This window comes from Podarcis gaigeae (assembly GCF_964106915.1).
Source record: "Podarcis gaigeae genome assembly, chromosome: 10".
Classification (NCBI taxonomy): Eukaryota; Metazoa; Chordata; class Lepidosauria; order Squamata; family Lacertidae; genus Podarcis; species Podarcis gaigeae.
Window position 1 is genome coordinate 66,599,323 of NC_139686.1, and position 17,650 is coordinate 66,616,972.

Here is a 17,650-nt window from a genome sequence, read left to right on the forward strand (position 1 = left end):
AATACCTTTATTATTAACAGCTAAGGATCAAACTAGATATTACGTGAAATGTATTATTTTTCTTGTCTGGTTTTCTTCTTCTTGTTAAATCGCAGGTGTGTGGGCCACCAAACGCACTATGTCCTTCTGCCCCACTCCTGATTAACATGACTATTTGGTTCCACCAGAAGCTTTCCACCCATGGCAAACAGAAGCTCTGGGAGCAACTTTTGTTGGTACTATGCTACCGGGGGGGTGTTTCTCCCCTTCTCATGTACCATGGCCTCAATCCTGATCAGATGCTGCCATCTGCATGGCTGCCATATGCGTGGTAGGTGAATTGTGAAGGCCTCCCCCTCCTTCCAGGCAAAGTGTGTCCGGGGTATATAAAACACAAGACACCCGTGTAGGTGAAAACAGGGGACAACTCTTTATTGGCTACAGGAAGGTATGCAGGGTTGGTATGGAATTAGGTCAGGATCTGTAAACCCAGAAGACTTCCAATGTGAAGCTTGAAATACCACCCCCAGTATGTCTGCCGGGGAATGCCATGGCAGCTGACTAGATTAATGATAATAATAATGATAACAACAACAACAACAACAACAACAACAACAACAACAACAACAATAATAATATATTTATACCGTGCCCATCTGGCTGGGCTTCCCCAAAATATTAAAATACAATAATGCATCAAACATTAAAAACTTCCCTAAGCAGGGATGCCTTCAGATGTCTTCTAAAAGTCTGGTAGTTGTTTTCCTCTTTGACATCTAGTGGGAGGGCGTTCCACAGGGCGGGTGCCACCAGCAAGAAGGCCCTCTGCTTGGTTTCCTGTAACTTGGGCTTCTCACAGTTGAGGGAACAGCCAGGCGGCCCTCGGCACTGGACCTCAGTGTCTGGGCTGAATAATGGGGGTGGATACACTGCAGACCATGTGACTGGAATCTGGCTGGTAACCTGAGAGGAGTGGCACCACGCTTTGCCCACTGAGAACTGGTGCGGCTTCTCAGGACTCATTACGAGGGTCCCCCTTATCTTTTATTCTACCCAGTGACGTTTCTACCCAAGCTGTGACAAACAGCTCTATTGAAATGCCTAAGAATCATGTGCTATTGCCTTTCAACCGAAGGCCAGCTCAGCCATATCAATTCACAGGAGAGGGCGGTTCTGCTCTTGCCGGACTTTCCCCTCCCCCTGCATAGCGTGATCTACCATCAACTGCCTGTGAGAAGAGCAGTAATAGTAGAATAATGTTATTTACTATGTTTTAAAAATATGTAACTTAACGGCACTTGTAAGCTGCCTTGGAATGATTTGTAATGAATTTGGAATTTTCAATGAAAGGTGGGATACAAATAATTGCAAATAAAGAAATTTAAAACCTTTGTGATACCAGTATTATAAATGAATCACTTACCCGCCTTTAATATAATCAAGAAATGAAACTTCGGTTTCCACTAGGAAGGAAAGTAATGTTACCTGAGAGCAAGTGACACAGAACAAGTAATAAACATCAACCTTCAAGACAGCCACAAATATAGAAGTTTCTGTACTGTATTTTAGAATTATTTTTAAACTTATCCAATAAACTGAAGCAAAGATGGTTTTATGTGGAAATGACATGTATTGGTAACCCCAACCCCACTCCACACACTTCTCTCACCCCAGCACTCACAATATCTATGAGTCTCCACCGTAACTTCTCTTCCCACTTCTTTATATACAAGCTGTTCCACTTGGCAGATTCCCTTCCACCCATTCACCTCCCCTACCAACCCTCTTATAAGAGCCAAACTATTCATATATACACACTGAGCTGTGCACATGTATCTATGCATTCAGAGACTGGCTGGATCATTCCATGAATTACTTTTTTAAAGCGTCACCGAGTCTGGTCAAAATTATTACCAAAGCCAAATTAAGAATTCTTTGGCTATACCTTTTGCTCTGTGAACAAAGCAAAACATGCCATGACCTTCTTGCTCTTAGTCTTTAGCCAGGAAAAACAATCTCTCCATGTTTCAACAAAGTAACAACCATTTACACTTCACTTCTAAAGTGTTCAGAAGACACAATCAGCTTCAGTTAAACCAACACTATTCAGTCCGGGAGCTTCAAGCACTCACCTGTGAACTTTAACACTGGCTATTTAATTCCCAGGGAAGGCGCATTTTCGATAGAAAATGAACCAGCTCATCTATAGTTTGATAACAAAAAAAGCAAGCTCTTCTCATAATACAACACCTATCTTATTTAGAGAACTTCTTGCCCAGATAACGCTTACTTAGATATATCTCACTTCAATATGTGCTGGGAAGGATAGAAAAACAATAATGAAGAAATGATTTACTTAACTGTTCCTGAATTAACATATTTTTTCTTTTTTGCCCTTTTCTTTGGGTTTATAACCTAGAAAAGAAAATGCAGGCACGTTAACTTTTCTGCTTGTCAACACAGATCTCTTTATATTTTTAAGACTCACATTTTTTGAACTCTGCCACGCTCCCTGCTTCTAAACTCCACCTTCATTATGCCTATAAAGGCTGAATGAATGAATGAATGAACTCCATCTTTCCTACACGCACATTTCAAACACCTCCCTAACCCAGCATAACCCATTTGACAGGGAGATGTGTATGACCCTAGCAAGGACCCCTGAGATGCATTTTGCTGCTGCTCACATTAATGTTTACATCAGGGCAAACTGATACTAAAAGATTTTATAAGGAATGCTCCCTGTTTTCCATTACCCCCATCTTCCTCACTAACTTGTAACAGAGGCAGTCATTCCACTAGCTGAGCTAAAAAGCCCTTCACTGGATTGAATAAAAAATACAGCGTCCCACCAGTTCTTGTCACTGGAATCAATCTTACGGGTGGCAGGGAAAGAAACATTCAAAGGAAGCCTTGTTCCCGTCTAGGGGCATGCAGGAAGAAATGAGTGAGGCTTGCAGGGAGGCAAAGCATAAGGGGAGCTCAGTTTGGATTTATGTCGGCTTTGATATCAGGGAATAGATAAGTTCTGCACAGTTGTCTTCCAGTCTGGTGGGTAGAAGATGGAAGTGGCTGGGAGGGCAGATAGAAAATGAAATACACCCATCGTTCTAAGCTACTCTTGCCATTGCTTAAAATTGTAAGAGTTGAATAGCTTCCTCGGTTTACTGTTCCTTAAATTCACATTCCCAAGAGATCTTGAACCCCATCTGCTGCTTCTTTGCTGGCAGCTATGGATCACTGTAAATCCCATCAGGTGTTATCCCCCCAGAAGATTCCCTACCCTGGACACCTCCTGTCCTAAGTTGGTGTTCTCCCTAGATGTTTTGGAATACAACTCCCATCAGCACTGACCAGCATGATCAATGGTCAGGGATAACAGGAGTTGGGGGGCACTGCATTTAGTATGGCTCCCCTATATTGCTCTTCTCACTGTATGTTTTCATATTCTCTTTGATGTCTGGAGTTTTTCTTTTTGAGGAAGTCATCTGTGGTTATGTCTCTTGTTGAGACTTCCTTCTCTATCTAGCATAACTGCCACCCTTTGTTTCTAAACTCTTGAAGCTGGCTGTACTTGCACACTGTTTAGAATTCATATCTTCTAATGTGCTTTTTGGATTTTAACCAATCCTTTAACCTATCCTTGCTTTAATTTCTATTAATGATTTTCTTTTACCATCTGAAAAACGTCACAAAATTTTCAGTTTGCTTGTGATCATATTTTTCCTTTACTTTTGATACCATACTATTATTTTGCAATATTTGTATAAACTTGGTTTCCTAAATTCTGATATTTCATTTTACTTCCTTATCACTCTAACTGCTCTTGATATGTCTTTTTCTGCTTCATGTCTTCTATCCATTTACTGTATGTACTCTGCTTTCTAAACTGAAACCCTTATTCTGATGCTCTCTCAACCTCTCTTTGCATTCTTTTGCTATTTTCATTTTCAAGTTAGTGATTTAGAGTTATATTTTTCAGTTCCGGATTCTACCTCATCTTCAATTACTCATCTCACTGCATGTCTTCCTTTAGTTCTTTTTGGATGATTTCTCACTTTCTTCAGTTGAATTTCTTGGGAGATTGATTTTCTTAAGTTTCTTCCTTCAGCTTCTTATTTGGTTCCTTTAACTCTTAGTAGAGTTTCTATCTCCTCCTTCACACACCAGAAACTGGATGTGATTTTTTAAAATAGACACTTAACTATTTCGGTTGCAGATCTAGGCAGTTTCAGTATCATGTCATCAACTGGTTAACACTTTTAAAATATGTTATTTTATCTCTAATGATACTGCTAAACTGCTTGCTTATTCTTTTACTTCATCAAGGCTTGATTACTGTAATATAATTTTTGTTGATCTTCCTTTATCCCATCTGTATCTTCTTGAATCTATTTTTCACTCTGCAATCTTTCAATTTTTGCCTATAAACATTATCATTTACCATCTCTTCTTTTTGCATTGACTCACACAACTTACAAAGCAAGGTCCACAGAATACAGAAAGCTAAACTAAGCTAAGCTGAGCTGAATAGGTCCACCCTGGACGACACAGAAAAACAGACTAAATGAGGGCAGGAAGGAGCCGAACTCCACTCTAAACATTTCCTGCCTTGATGAAAGCTAGCAAATAAACACCCATGTGATGGCCTGCCACCTATTGAAAATTTACTTATTTTTACATCATTGCACTTTGCTCTTTTCTTAATTTTAAAAATACACTTTTCAGAGGTCAGAGTTCCTCTGATACCAATTACCGTATTTTTTTGCTCTATAAGACTCACTTTTTCCCTCCTAAAAAGTAAGGGAAATGTGTGTGCGTCTTATGGAGTGAATGCAGGCTGTGCAGCTATCCCAGAAGCCAGAACAGCAAGAGGGATCGCTGCTTTCGCTGCGCAGCGATCCCTCTTGCTGTTCTGGCTTCTGGGATTCAGAATATTTTTTTTCTTATTTTCCTCCTCCAAAAACTTGTGGTCTGGTGTGTCTTATAGAGCGGTACATCTATTTCACACCTCCATCCTCTTTCCTTAGCTACACCTCATATAATTCAGTCTCTCTCAACCTTTAGACATTCCTATTGACCAGGTATTTCACTTTTAACTTACTACTAATGTCCCTTCCTTTTTCTCCCTTTGGAAGTGGGGAGGGAGTGGGAAGTAGAGGTGACAGGGGTGGAAAGAGCATCTCTCCCCCAATTCCTTTCAACTAGGCTGACTTTTGTACCTGAGCTATTGAACAGAAAGCAGTGGAAATAATTAAAAAAACAACAACAGAAAGGAATGTTGGGCTCGAATCCATGTTCCTAAGATTAAGAGTTTCATCCTCTACCAAGGGAGCTATCCTTTGCATGACGTATACAGGTTCAATAACGATGTTGAAAACTCAAGTTATATCATAAAATGGTGTTTATCTTTTTAAAATGAACCCACAAATATATTGACTGCATTTCTAGAAAGTGTGTACGCACACTAGGACTTATGGCTTTTGTCCAGATTTTCTGCTTTTTATTACTAAAAGATAGGTGGTTAAACTTTATAGTGCTGGCCCATATTACAAAAAGGGCACATAGACAATTCATGATGTTTATTACCTGTACTTGAGGATTAAAAAAAATCTACTGTTACCTCATAGACATTAAACTGCGACTGTCCTCTAGATAGCTCCCTATAACTTGTTGTGAATTCTCCAATGAAGTCATGACTAGGAAACAAAAACAAACAAAAATTCAGATTAGCGGATAAGCTGTATTATTGTAGGTCAAGGTGTGAACAAAATGCTAGCGAACACTTCCCAGTACAAGAGGCATTTTAGGAATTTGTCTAACGCCCCACAATTTGGCACTCTGTTTTATATTTGAAGGTTTTTCATTGCTCCATGAAATTCACTAATAGGCTCCTGTTATCAACCAAACCCAAGCATTAGGAAATATTTCTTATCTGGTTCATTATCTACATGATTACATATCATTTCGCCACAAAATGTGCATTGTTATTTTTTCACAAAGTGGAGTTAAAAGCATTTTAAAAACCCTCTCCCATGTCAAAATGCATAATGAAGGGGTTTGGTATACATCAGATTGCAAAATAACCATGTGTACATAAGGGAGTGGCTCAGTAGACTCATGTTATTTCCTGCAAGCACACACATTCCTACATGAAAGCTTTTAAGCACAGGAATAACTGGTATAAAACTCCAAAAGCTGCCCAAATAGTCTAGGAGTACGTATGCCATACAATTCCTTTTGAACAATTAATGCTGTGCAATAAAAAAATTACCTTCCATCTCTATCCCAGTCGTATACTTCAATCTTAATTGTTCTGAAGAGAAACAAATAAAACACAGAAAAAGCTATACACATATGCTAAAAAACTTGTCAACAGAAATAAATGAGTAATGTACTTTACTACTTGTATTTTTTCATTTCCATATCTAATTATTAAATTGATAATCACGATTATGCCTTTTTTTGTAAAAAAAAAAAAAAAGTGATTAAAACAAAGGAGAATACAATTTATTTGTAAGCATTTCCGGCTGCATTTCTAACAGATAGGTGCTCAAGGCAACACACCATAACATCTAAAAGCCTCAATAATAAAAATTCATTTAAAAATTAACCACTATACTCAACAGGTCCCAGCAATGCATGGGTAGGTTTTATTGTGAAAAGTGTGCAAGGTGAATAACCTAGCATATTCCTGGGAAAGGAAGTTCTGTAGTGCTGGTGCCACAATGGTGAATCCTTGCTCCTCCACAGTTAACAAGATAATACAGATCACGATAATCACTGAATATATAAACATTAAACAAGGAAATGAGAATAAACACCAAGGATTTGGAACAACTTTCACTGCAAATTCAACTGGCCATAACTCCATGATGGAACAAATCTTTTGTAAGCCCAAATTCACAAATTGAATCCACAGTATCCTGAGGTGGGACTGGGAAACAATTCTAGCTGGCATCTCTGAAGAGCAAAAGGTAAGTGGGTAAATAACCCCTGGAGGCTTGAGTCCAGTCAAAGGCGACTATGGGGTTGTGGCACTCATCTTGCTTTCAGGTCAAGGAAGTCGGCATTTGTCCACAGACAGATTTCCAGGTCATGTGGCCAGCATGACTAAATTGCTTCTGGCACAATGGGACACCTTGACAAGTGCCAGAATGAACAGAAACACTGTTTACCTTCCTGCTGCAGTGGTACCTATTTATCTACTTGCACTGACGTGCTTTCAAACTACTAGGTTGGCAGGAGCTGGGACAGAGCAACGGGAGCACACCCCATCACGCAGATTCGAACTGCTGACCTTCCGATCAGCAAGCCCAAGAGGCTCAGTGGTTTAGACCACAGCCCACCCTCGTCCTGTTAGTGGGTGAGCACTGCCAGTCAGAGCAGACAGTACTGAGGTAGATAAACCAGTGGAATGACTTTGTAAAAGGCAACTTATGTTCCTAAGCATTATAGTTTTGCTCTGAAATATCTATTCTTGTCAATGGTAAATGACTCATGGCTATTACTGAATTACTGTCTTATGCATTTTCTTCTGACAGTAACAGCTTTTTCTAATTCATGGAAGCCCTGTATCTCAGGACATCTCAAGGAATTTTGTTTGAGGTACAGAGATATCTGAAGGACATGGAACCAAACCATCATAAGTGTAGAACAGTTGGGACAGACTGTATTAAGATCTAGATTAAAGAGGCACAATTATTTGTCATATTCCAATTGTAAGGAAATGGCACTTTAAGGAGGCTGTATTCGAGAACAAATAAGTACTAAATCAAGTTGTCACAGCAAGTGCAGCATATTTAGATTTTTCCCTAGCTATACATTTCTATGAGGGTAGGTCCAGTTATCCAAATTAACAACTACTCATTCCATGGGTGACTGACAGGCAGATGTAGCAATAAGATATAAGTACTGCTGCTAGTGTACCTAATAACTAGGAGAAAGGTATTCTTAAAGAGCACAGTACAAGAAAAATGTAATAGGAAACATGTGGATTCTTGGATCTACTCTCAGAGAAATACTTTTTTTTCCCAGGAGCAAATTCCTTGCCACAGCAAAATCTCCAGTCAATGAAAGGGTAGAATATACCAACAGCCAAACAAAGGATGGAAAATATGGCATTCCCGGGTGTGTATGCTTCTGGATTACAGATGAGAATTGTTAATAAAAATTACATCTCTCTTAAAATGCTAATAATGCTGTATGAAGATTCCAGCAACAGCTTTGCAGGTCTCTTCAGCAGAAGTTGCAGCCTATTCTAGTCCTGTGGTGGTCTTATTGGAAAAGGTGCTTTTCCTGAAGATTCACCGAATTCCTTGTGAACCACAGAAATCAATTATTTTAGACACTGTTTTGACTTTCTGCTCAGTCCCAAGTCAAATGAGGGTATTAACTTGTATATATAAATTTCTTAAGTAGCAAAGCATCATGTGGAGTCATAAACATTTGTCATAAGTTAGCTCAGGGGTTTTCAGGCACAAACTATGTTTACAATGGCCGCTTATCGAGTCCTGGGGTGGGCAGCCAGCAGTTGGGAAATCTCAGTGCGGGAGTTCCCACCAGTCCCAATTTTGAATTCTGGCCAATCAGGCCAGTCCATGGGGGCAGGGCTTCAGAGTGGAACAGGCATGCCTCCTGGGACTCAATATTCATGCTTTGGGGCTTCTTTTATATTACAATTTCTTTTTCTAGGTTATGTGATTACTAGCCTTGCTGTGGTTCTTTAATGGTTGCCATATTCAGAGCTGGGAAGGAATTTGCCTTCAAACAGATTGGCCCCGCTGGAAGGTTTTGGAATACTAAAGGTGCAATCTTTTCAACAGTTATGTCTAACCTAATTGCATCTATTTCATTTCCATTTCAAGCAAATATTGAGGTCAGATAATTAAGCAAGGTTATTTTCTAAAGTATTTAAGTTGTCTTGTAAATATTTATTTCTTAGAGGGAATTTATATCATTAAAGTTCTGAAGTTTGGTATGACTAATCTCCCTCTAATTTGAAAGGGGGTGGGCTTTCCTTTGTAAATGAAGGAAAGAAGGTGAATGCTATTAGGTTTTCTAGAACTCAAGCATGAAACTCATTCTGAGAAGTGCCACTGCTGATTCTCCTTAGTTTGCTTAGTTCTGAATGCCTTGATTTGCCTGGGTTATGATATAACCTTATCGGACTGCTATAAAACGTCTGCCTTCCACTCAGTTTCTTATGTGGCCCATAAGGTAAAAAAGACAGAAGACGAGGTGGATCAGCTGAGGCAGAGATGGCCTCAGCAATGTCTGTAAGCACCTCAGTGATCTGACTTATAAAAACAACTGAATGAAGTAACCAAGATGGGGAAGATACCTTTCCATCCATTTCTGTTTCACTAGATGTTCATGTGATGACTGCTACTTATGAAAAAGAAGGAAGGAAGCACCAGCACATTCTGTTAGTTGCTTTGTTGGCTGGTTTTTATCCCATAAATTCTGAGTAAGAGGACACCTCCAGGAACCTTTAACAAAAAGATTTTTTCTTGAGAAAAGCAGTATCATCAGTATTTGCTTTGCAGTGACAAAGAGCAGTAACTAGTTTCTTAGTGCACTAGCAACAGTGGCTCCATGTTTCCAGAGAGTTTGCTTTTTATCTGCTTGTCAATCATCTGTGGGGAGTAGTACCTATTAGTATACTGAAAATACTATAGTACCCCATGTACCTCTTAGATATGAACACTTAACTAAATGAATGATGGTGATGTTAACATTTACTTAAAGTTTTGAGCTGATATTATGCCTTCTAAAACGATTAAACTAAATTGAGGAACCTCCAATCTTTGAAAACTTTACTTAAGACAAAGGGTTTAACTCTTACCTGTCAAAATCTCCATTGCAAAGTGCTCTGACAGATATCTTGAATGCCTGCCAAACTGGATTTAATGTATTCTTTATCACTTCTGTCTTGTGGCAGATTGTAAAGCTGAAACACAAACAAGCTTTTCTTATTTTAATACTTATCTAAAGGTATTTATAGTCCACTTGACAGTTTTGAAAACAAATCCACCAAGTGGGAATACACTGTAATTTATATGGTTTTTTTATTAAAAAAATGAACACTATTTCATTTTTAGTCATGCGAACAGCTTTCAAATTAATCTACACATATAGCTATACCACACATCTTTTTCTTTTTACGGAGCCCACATGATGGGTAGCAGCAGGAAGTGGAGGATAAACTCTGGCAAGCAGAGAAGGGGGCTTTGGTGAGGCTGTTGTATCACTTCATATGTGAGGAAGAAAATATTCAGACTCCTTCCCTTATAATGTTTTGCAGCAAGAGTTCTTGATCATTAGATGTTGCCGTTTAGGATTAAAGCAGGGACGAGGTGCCTGGATTTTTTTTCTACCTCTCTGAAGACAGAACAAAAACCTCAAGACAAGTGGTCTCCTTTGCACCAGGATGCAACAGCTATGGTGCTGTTTACTGACCTTCTCTCATACTGGTATATTTCCAAACACAGAGAATATCAATATTTTAATTGTCGACAACAATAAGAAGCTTCTAGACCAGGAATGGTTAACATGATGCTCTCTGCCCCCAAGGTTTGTATGTCTGTTGCTTTCTCATTCTGCAATGTTCAGAGACCTGCCTGTTAAGGATTTCGGGGTATGTCTGGTGCCTTGTCTACTCCCATGCACAATGGTCTGTGGGGACTGAAGTTCCCAGATTTCCTCTTCCCTCACCCTGCTGGAAATCAAAGGGCAGAGCCACAGGAGAAGCCTGTTCTAAATAGTGAAAATATGTTCCAGCCAATGGCAACTGGTGACCCGACCCAAACACCTAGATCTGGTACCAAAAACTCACCATTTCTGGTTCTGTGCTCACAATCACTAGCCCAAGAGTAGAATCCCATATCACCCGTATAAGCACATATGAAACTATGGAAAAACCACGGTGATTATGAGCACGACACGATGATTAAAGGGTATAAGTATCTAACTAAAAGGTAAAGGTAAAGGTACCCCTGCCCGTACGGGCCAGTCTTGACAGACTCTGGGGTTGTGCGCCCATCTCACTTAAGAGGCCAGGGGCCAGCGCTGTCCGGAGACACTTCCGGGTCACGTGGCCAGCGTGACAAAGCTGCCAGAGCTGCACACGGAAACGCCGTTTACCTTCCCGCTGGTAAGCGGTCCCTATTTATCTACTTGCACCCGGAGGTGCTTTCGAACTGCTAGGTTGGCAGGCGCTGGGACCGAGCAGCGGGAGCGCACCCCGCCGCAGGGATTCGAACCGCCGACCTTTCAATCGGCAAGTCCTAGGCGCTGAGGCTTTAACCCACAGCGCCACCTGCGTCCCAGGTAGTATCTAACTACATCGGGTTAAATGATCTTGAATAGGCCTTGTTACAGCTGACTGGGTCTTCCTGAACAAATTGCCAGGATCAGTAAGCCAAGAAGAAACCTTGGTTTAACATTACAGTTTGGTCAGAAACAAACCCTGAGTGTTGGTTCACACGTTGCAACTAAGCCAAGACTTGCTATTTGTCACTTCTGGCTCTACAAGGGAGGAACAAAAGGGGAGCAATTCAGCACCATGCACTTGTGTGCTGCTCCTTCACAGAAAACCATGGCTTATGGCTTACTATGATGACTCCAGACAAAATGGATGCCAATAGTAAATCATGAGGGATGAAAATATGATTGGTCTCGTTTTTCATCATTGCAGATTCCCAAGTGGAGATGAAGATGCACACACCAAGTCTTTTCTCTCCTGCCTTGTCCCCAGATGAGATCATACCCAACCAGAGAAGGGATTCCAACTGATGCAAATGAAGATGCACATGCCGTCACAAAGCAGTGTTGCCACAAGCAACTTTCAATAGGTTCTTTTACAGTTTTCTCCATCTCACCGCCATCTGATGTATAGCAACTATATATATACTTGGATACTATCAAGGCAGAGAGAAAAGTGATTTGTCCACGACTGCAAGTCAGGGGTGGCTAACATTTGTCCCTCCCAAAAAATGTTGTGGCTGATGGGAATTGTTGTCCAACCTCTAGAGACCCAAAGGTTAGCCACCCCTGCTATAAATGAGTAAGTAACCAAAAATCTTCCAGAAAATAGTGTTGTTAGCATGTTGAAGCATGTTGTCTGCAAACTAATCTGCCTTATTACAAACCCAAAATTCTGGATCATTAACAAAAAAAAATTAAATAGCACCAGACCCATACCAGATATGGGGAGCACTGCCTACTTTCCTCTGTCATGAGAACTCTGTGTAACTCTGTCTCCTTTTCCATAAACAATTACTGGCTCACCATCTTATGCCAAAAGTATTTTGGAAGTCCAAATATATAATGATTACTAGTTTACCCTTTTCAATATGTTGATTGCTCTTGCATGAAACCAGTATCTTACTCATTCTTCCAGTACCAACCCACTAAAATAGGCAATTTAGGCATATTTAATGCACAGAGGTGCTTGCACAAAGAGTTCCCTAGAGCACTGGACTGTTTCAATTTCTAATCAACAGCACTCTAAAGATACAAGACTGCTGAAACTGTAAATATGGTTTTTAACCACTCCAGCTGTTTTTTCCCCTCAGTTCAGGATTTTTTTTAGTTGAAAAGTTAAGAAAACTAGACTTATCTAAGAAACCTAGATACCCAAATCACTGTTATTCATTATAAGCATCTGTTAGTGATTTATATTTTTTTGAGCAAGACCACATTTGAAAAATTGCATAAATATGAAATATTGTTGGTTTGTTTAAAAAGCTATTGAAGCAGGCATATGGAGGAAATACACATTCTCTCCTCATCAGTGTAATTGTGAGTTGTATTTTGAAGCTAGAGGTTTGTACGTCTAGAAAAAATAAGACAAGTGCACTGTGAAAGAGAAACTTTTAATACACTATACACAAAATCCCCTGATCACCCCCTAGAACTTACAACACTTCATGTTTAATAGAAGAAAATAAGAGTATCTACCTGCCATCTTCATTGCTGCGAAAAAATACCAGGAAGGGATCAGATTTCCCAAAGAAATCTTTCTTGTCCAATTTGTTAGCACAAAACTGCATCAGTACAGCATCCTAATAATAGAAGAGCATAATACAAATTAAGTATATAATTTATACCAAGCATACTATTTACACTGATTAAAAACTGCATAAGTATTAGGCATCAAGTTTACATTGCTTTCATTTTACTAACCAAAAAAAAGAGGCACTACAAAGTAATTTTTGGTTTTCTTTTCATTTGCTACCAAGATGGGAACACAGTCATGAATTTTGAGTCATTATTTGTGTCACACACATCATAGCAAATATTTTAATCAAATTATTCATAATTTTAGGCTTCTGAAGCTATACTGTAACAAAATTTCAATTACAAATTAAGAGATAGCAAGGATTTCTTGTTCCTTCTCCCACTGCAATTACCCAAATATCATGTTAGAATTCATATTAGTTCTACAACAAGAAATATTCTTTATTTGTTCTTCATTCTGCTCTTTGACAACCTCCAATAATAGTTAATTTAAAAAAATATATAAAATACAGTGGTACTTCGGGTTAAGTACTTAATTCGTTCCAGAGGTCCGTTCTTAACCTGAAACCGTACTTAACCTGAAGCACCACTTTAGCTAATGGGGCCTCCTGCTGCGGCCACGCTGCCGGAGCCCGATTTCTGTTCTCATCCTGAAGGAAAGTTCTTAACCTGAAGAACTATTTCTGGGTTTGCGGAGTCTGTAACCTGAAGTGTATGTAACCTGAAGTGTATGTAACCTGAGGTACCACTGTAAATACAATAGCATAAAATGCCACAAAACTGTAGCAACAGAAAAAAATACCACTTAGAAACCACAGCTTTAAATGGTATATAAATTGCTGAAATAAATAAATAGAAAGGGAACAAAAGAATTAATAAAGGAACTCTTTTCTGACATGTTTTTATGTATAGGGAGGTGTTTTGCTTATGTGAGTTCATATGTTCTCTGGTGTACCTCAGACACAAATTTAATACTTGAAGGCTATTTGAACTGCATCCACTGGCTGCTATTCTACGTGACAAGCCATTCAGGACCAGGAACTTGGTATGTGACTACCATGTTGTTTTCTTCACATTGTTACAACATTGCAGAGGCAAAACAAATGGTCCTGAATGATCCACATGGAAAGCAGATACTCGTGAAGAAAAGCATGTAGATTTTGACCTATCTATATGTGGTAGCCATTTTATTACAATGAGCCTTGCATTTAGCTCCAGCATCCATGCATACATACTTGGTTTAACAATGATAAACTGCAGTCCTGTTAAATTTTAAGACTAACAAAAACTGTGACTATGCATCAACACAAAATATTCCTTGAGGAGGAGCTGCAGCTCAGTGGTAGATAGGACACGTTCTGCATGCAAAATAACCCAGGTTCAATCTGTGGTATCTTCATGTAGGGCTGGCAAAGACTCCTGTCTGAAACCCTGGAGAGCCACTGCCAATCAGCGTCAATACAGTAAAATCTCAGTTCTCGAATGGCTCCATTTTTGCATGTTTCGGCCCCCGAATGCCGAAAACCCACAAGTAAATGCTCCGGTTTTCGCAAGCTTTTCAGAACCTGAACGTCCAACGCGGCTTCTGGTTGAGTGCAAGAAGCTCTTGCAGCCAATCAGAAGCCATGCCTCAGTTGTCAAACATTTCAGAAGGTGAAGGGTCTTCCGGAACGGATTACGTTTGACAACCGAGGTTTGACAGTATTACTGAGATATATGGTCTGACTTGGTATAAGGCTGCGTCCTTTGTTGTTCCTAAATAGATTTAATTATTTAAACCAGCATAAGATTAGCTCTACTTCTATAGCAAATGCCAAGATGTCTACTCTTCAAAGTCTGATTATAGTGGTACCTCGGGTTAAGAACTTAATTCGTTCTGGAGGTCCGTTCTTAACCTGAAACTGTTCTTAACCTGAGGTACGACTTTAGCTAATGGGGCCTCCGGCTGCCGCTGCGCGATTTCTGTTCTCATCCTGAAGCAAAGTTCTTAACCTGAGGTACTATTTCTGGGATAGTGGAATCTCTAACCTGAAGGGTCTGTAACCTGAGGTACTACTGTATTAGCATGCAATAGCTAGTCTTAAAAGTCTAGCAATATACACATGGATTTAATACAACAACAACTGTACCCTAACAACAACAACAACAACAACAACAACTGTACCCTAACAACAACTGTACCCTAACAACAACAACAACAACAACAACAACAACAACAACAACAACGGTAATCTGCCCATCTGACTGGGTTATCTGCCCATCTGGGCAGCTTCCAACATATATAAAAACATAATCAAACATTTTAAAACTTCCCTATGCAGGGTTGCCATCAGATGTCTTCTAAAGCTTGTATAGTTACTTATCTCCTTGGCATCTGATGGGAGACCCTCTGCCTGGTTCCTTGCAGCTGCACTTCTCGCATTGAGGGAAGCACCAGAAGGCCCTCGGTGCTAGATCTCAGTGTGAGATGAGGGAGTGGAGACACTCCTTCAGGTATACTGGACTGGACTGAGGCCATTTATGGCTTGAAAGGTCAGCACCAATACTTTGAATTGTACTCTATGCTAACTAGGAGACAAACAATATACTTTGGCAATAAAACCCCAAAATATTAACTTACCCGGCAACAGTTGAGCTCCTCTGCTGTCATGATTATCGTGCCACATTTCTTCCCAGGAATTCCTCTGTAACAAAACAACATTGTAATAGCAATTAAATACAAGGATTCCAAACTCTCCAGTTCATTCCTCTCCAGAGTTCCCTCTCTGCATTCTCCATCCACCAACCCGTGCAAGCTCTCATATATAGTCCTTTGGTACTAATATATGCCATTCTCCTTAACTAATAGGGAAAGTAGAGGATCAGTGTATCACTGCACCATAGTGTCTTTACTTCTGGTGTTCCCACAACATGCAGAGGATTATGATTGGGGCTAAAAGACCAAGGGAAATATTGGTTTATGGGTGTTATGTTGCAAGCGAGCACAAAATGTAAGATCATCAGTGCTGAGGGAATTTTTTTTGGTGCATTATTTTTCCACCAAAAAAATTCCATATCTCCCATTCATTAGTAACAACAAATTGGTGTCAACTGCAAATAAATATTAGGCATGCTTGACAGATTCAACATTTTCAGCTTTGTTTACTAAATAAGTAAAATAAACATGCTAAATTAGATCACTTTCTAGGGCATCAGAAAAATTTCCTATATATATTTTCCAGAAAACTCACATAACTGGGGAGCACAAAACTTAATTAAAAGATTAAACTTGGCTTTTTAGCCTGTAATACTCAGCATTTATACTATGTGAAAATACAGGAAATGTTTCATACATCTGAGTAATCTGTAAGTTAAGGCCATTTTTACTGTCGCCTGCACATTATTCCTGCTTTTATCACCTTCACAGTTTGTCCCCCAAAGCCAGACAATGTAGTGCACTGAGGTTTAGCTCCAGTGGGGGAGAGGGGCTATAGCTGGCAAAGTGGCTTTTACCAACCCTGCAATGTAGTCCATTGTTACAGAGTGCAAATCAAGTGAATAGGGAGGAAGTATTAAAAGAGTTGTAAAGCAGAATGTTAAAGGAAGCTGGCAAAGGCAAGACAGAAAATATTGTGAGGTCAGGGCTGCTCCACTCACTCACTCGCTCTCTCAAACACAAACAGCTATGAAAAGGCACATCACATGCAAATAGCATCACATTACACACTCAGGAGCATACTACCTATTAAGCATGGCCCATGTAAAGTACGCAGCACACGTCTGCACACTCCATGCACACACATGCAAAAGCACATCAAATGTAAACAGGCGTAGTAATTCTACACACACAGTGGCATATCACCTGCAAATACACTTAGCCGTATTCTATATACAAGCACACATAGTAACCTGAAGCAGTATTCCACATGCAAAAAAAGGTCTGCAACACAGCACACGCAAATTCATGCAGGAAAATGCCTCAAACAAACAGGCATAACACCCACACAGCAGCAAACTACATGCAAAGATTTGAAGGAGTGTGGCACTCACATAGCTACATATAGCAGCGTATCACATGCAAACAGAGGAGAACATGCAGCAACATGCAAAAAGTATGTCACACACAAACACTATGCAAATATGTACAGCACCATGCAAAGGAGCATGCCCAAAGCTGGGCCAGAAATGCTCTCTATTTTCACAAAGCCATTCACCTCTCATGGAAGTGGTGGGTGGAGGTTTATTTAACAGGCTTTGGGGAAGGGGATAAAATTTCTAGTTACTTTCATAGGGAGCAGGAAGGGTTACTATAAGATGAAGTAGCAGGAGTTTTAAATTTTCTCTCTCCCTTTCTTATAAAAAGTTTCACTGCTGCTTCAAGAGGTGGCACAGCTGTAATTCTTAATGCAATCAGCTTTCTTAATTCTTATAAAATGTCCCAATGCGAACAAAGCTATGTCACAATGCTGCGTCGCTCCCAGAGAGTCATTTTAGGGAAATGCAAACACATGCAGCACTATGCAGCCACATGCAAACACACACAGGAGCCTCCTTTCCCCCATCTACAAATACACACTTCTGCAGACCGCTTGCGCCGCCAATGGCCATTTTTGCTTTGGAAAGCAGGTTCCACCAGGGAAGATTCAATCTGCCAAATAGATGCGAGTTT

General features: G+C 39.9%; 1 protein-coding gene across 8 annotated transcripts in view; it reads right to left on the reverse strand.

Annotated features, from left to right (window-relative positions):
- Positions 1-17,650, reverse strand: part of CPNE8 (copine 8) — a 57,440-nt gene that overhangs the window by 12,229 nt on the left and 27,561 nt on the right. For 4 of the 8 annotated variants that reach the window (XM_083701532.1, XM_083701535.1, XM_083701534.1 and 1 more), the window contains exons 7-14: positions 17,558-17,629; positions 15,623-15,686; positions 12,943-13,046; positions 9,827-9,931; positions 6,254-6,295; positions 5,603-5,678; positions 2,341-2,394; positions 1,403-1,464 (exon numbers count right to left, since the gene is read on the reverse strand). In XM_083701532.1, the coding sequence (XP_083557658.1) occupies positions 1,403-1,464; positions 2,341-2,394; positions 5,603-5,678; positions 6,254-6,295; positions 9,827-9,931; positions 12,943-13,046; positions 15,623-15,686; positions 17,558-17,629 (579 nt within the window). Of the gene's footprint in view, positions 1-1,402; positions 1,465-2,340; positions 2,395-5,602; positions 5,679-6,253; positions 6,296-9,322; positions 9,448-9,826; positions 9,932-12,942; positions 13,047-15,622; positions 15,687-17,557; positions 17,630-17,650 lie in introns of those variants that run through there. The other 4 variants (XM_083701533.1, XM_083701537.1, XM_083701538.1 and 1 more) reach the window with 3 other exon arrangements.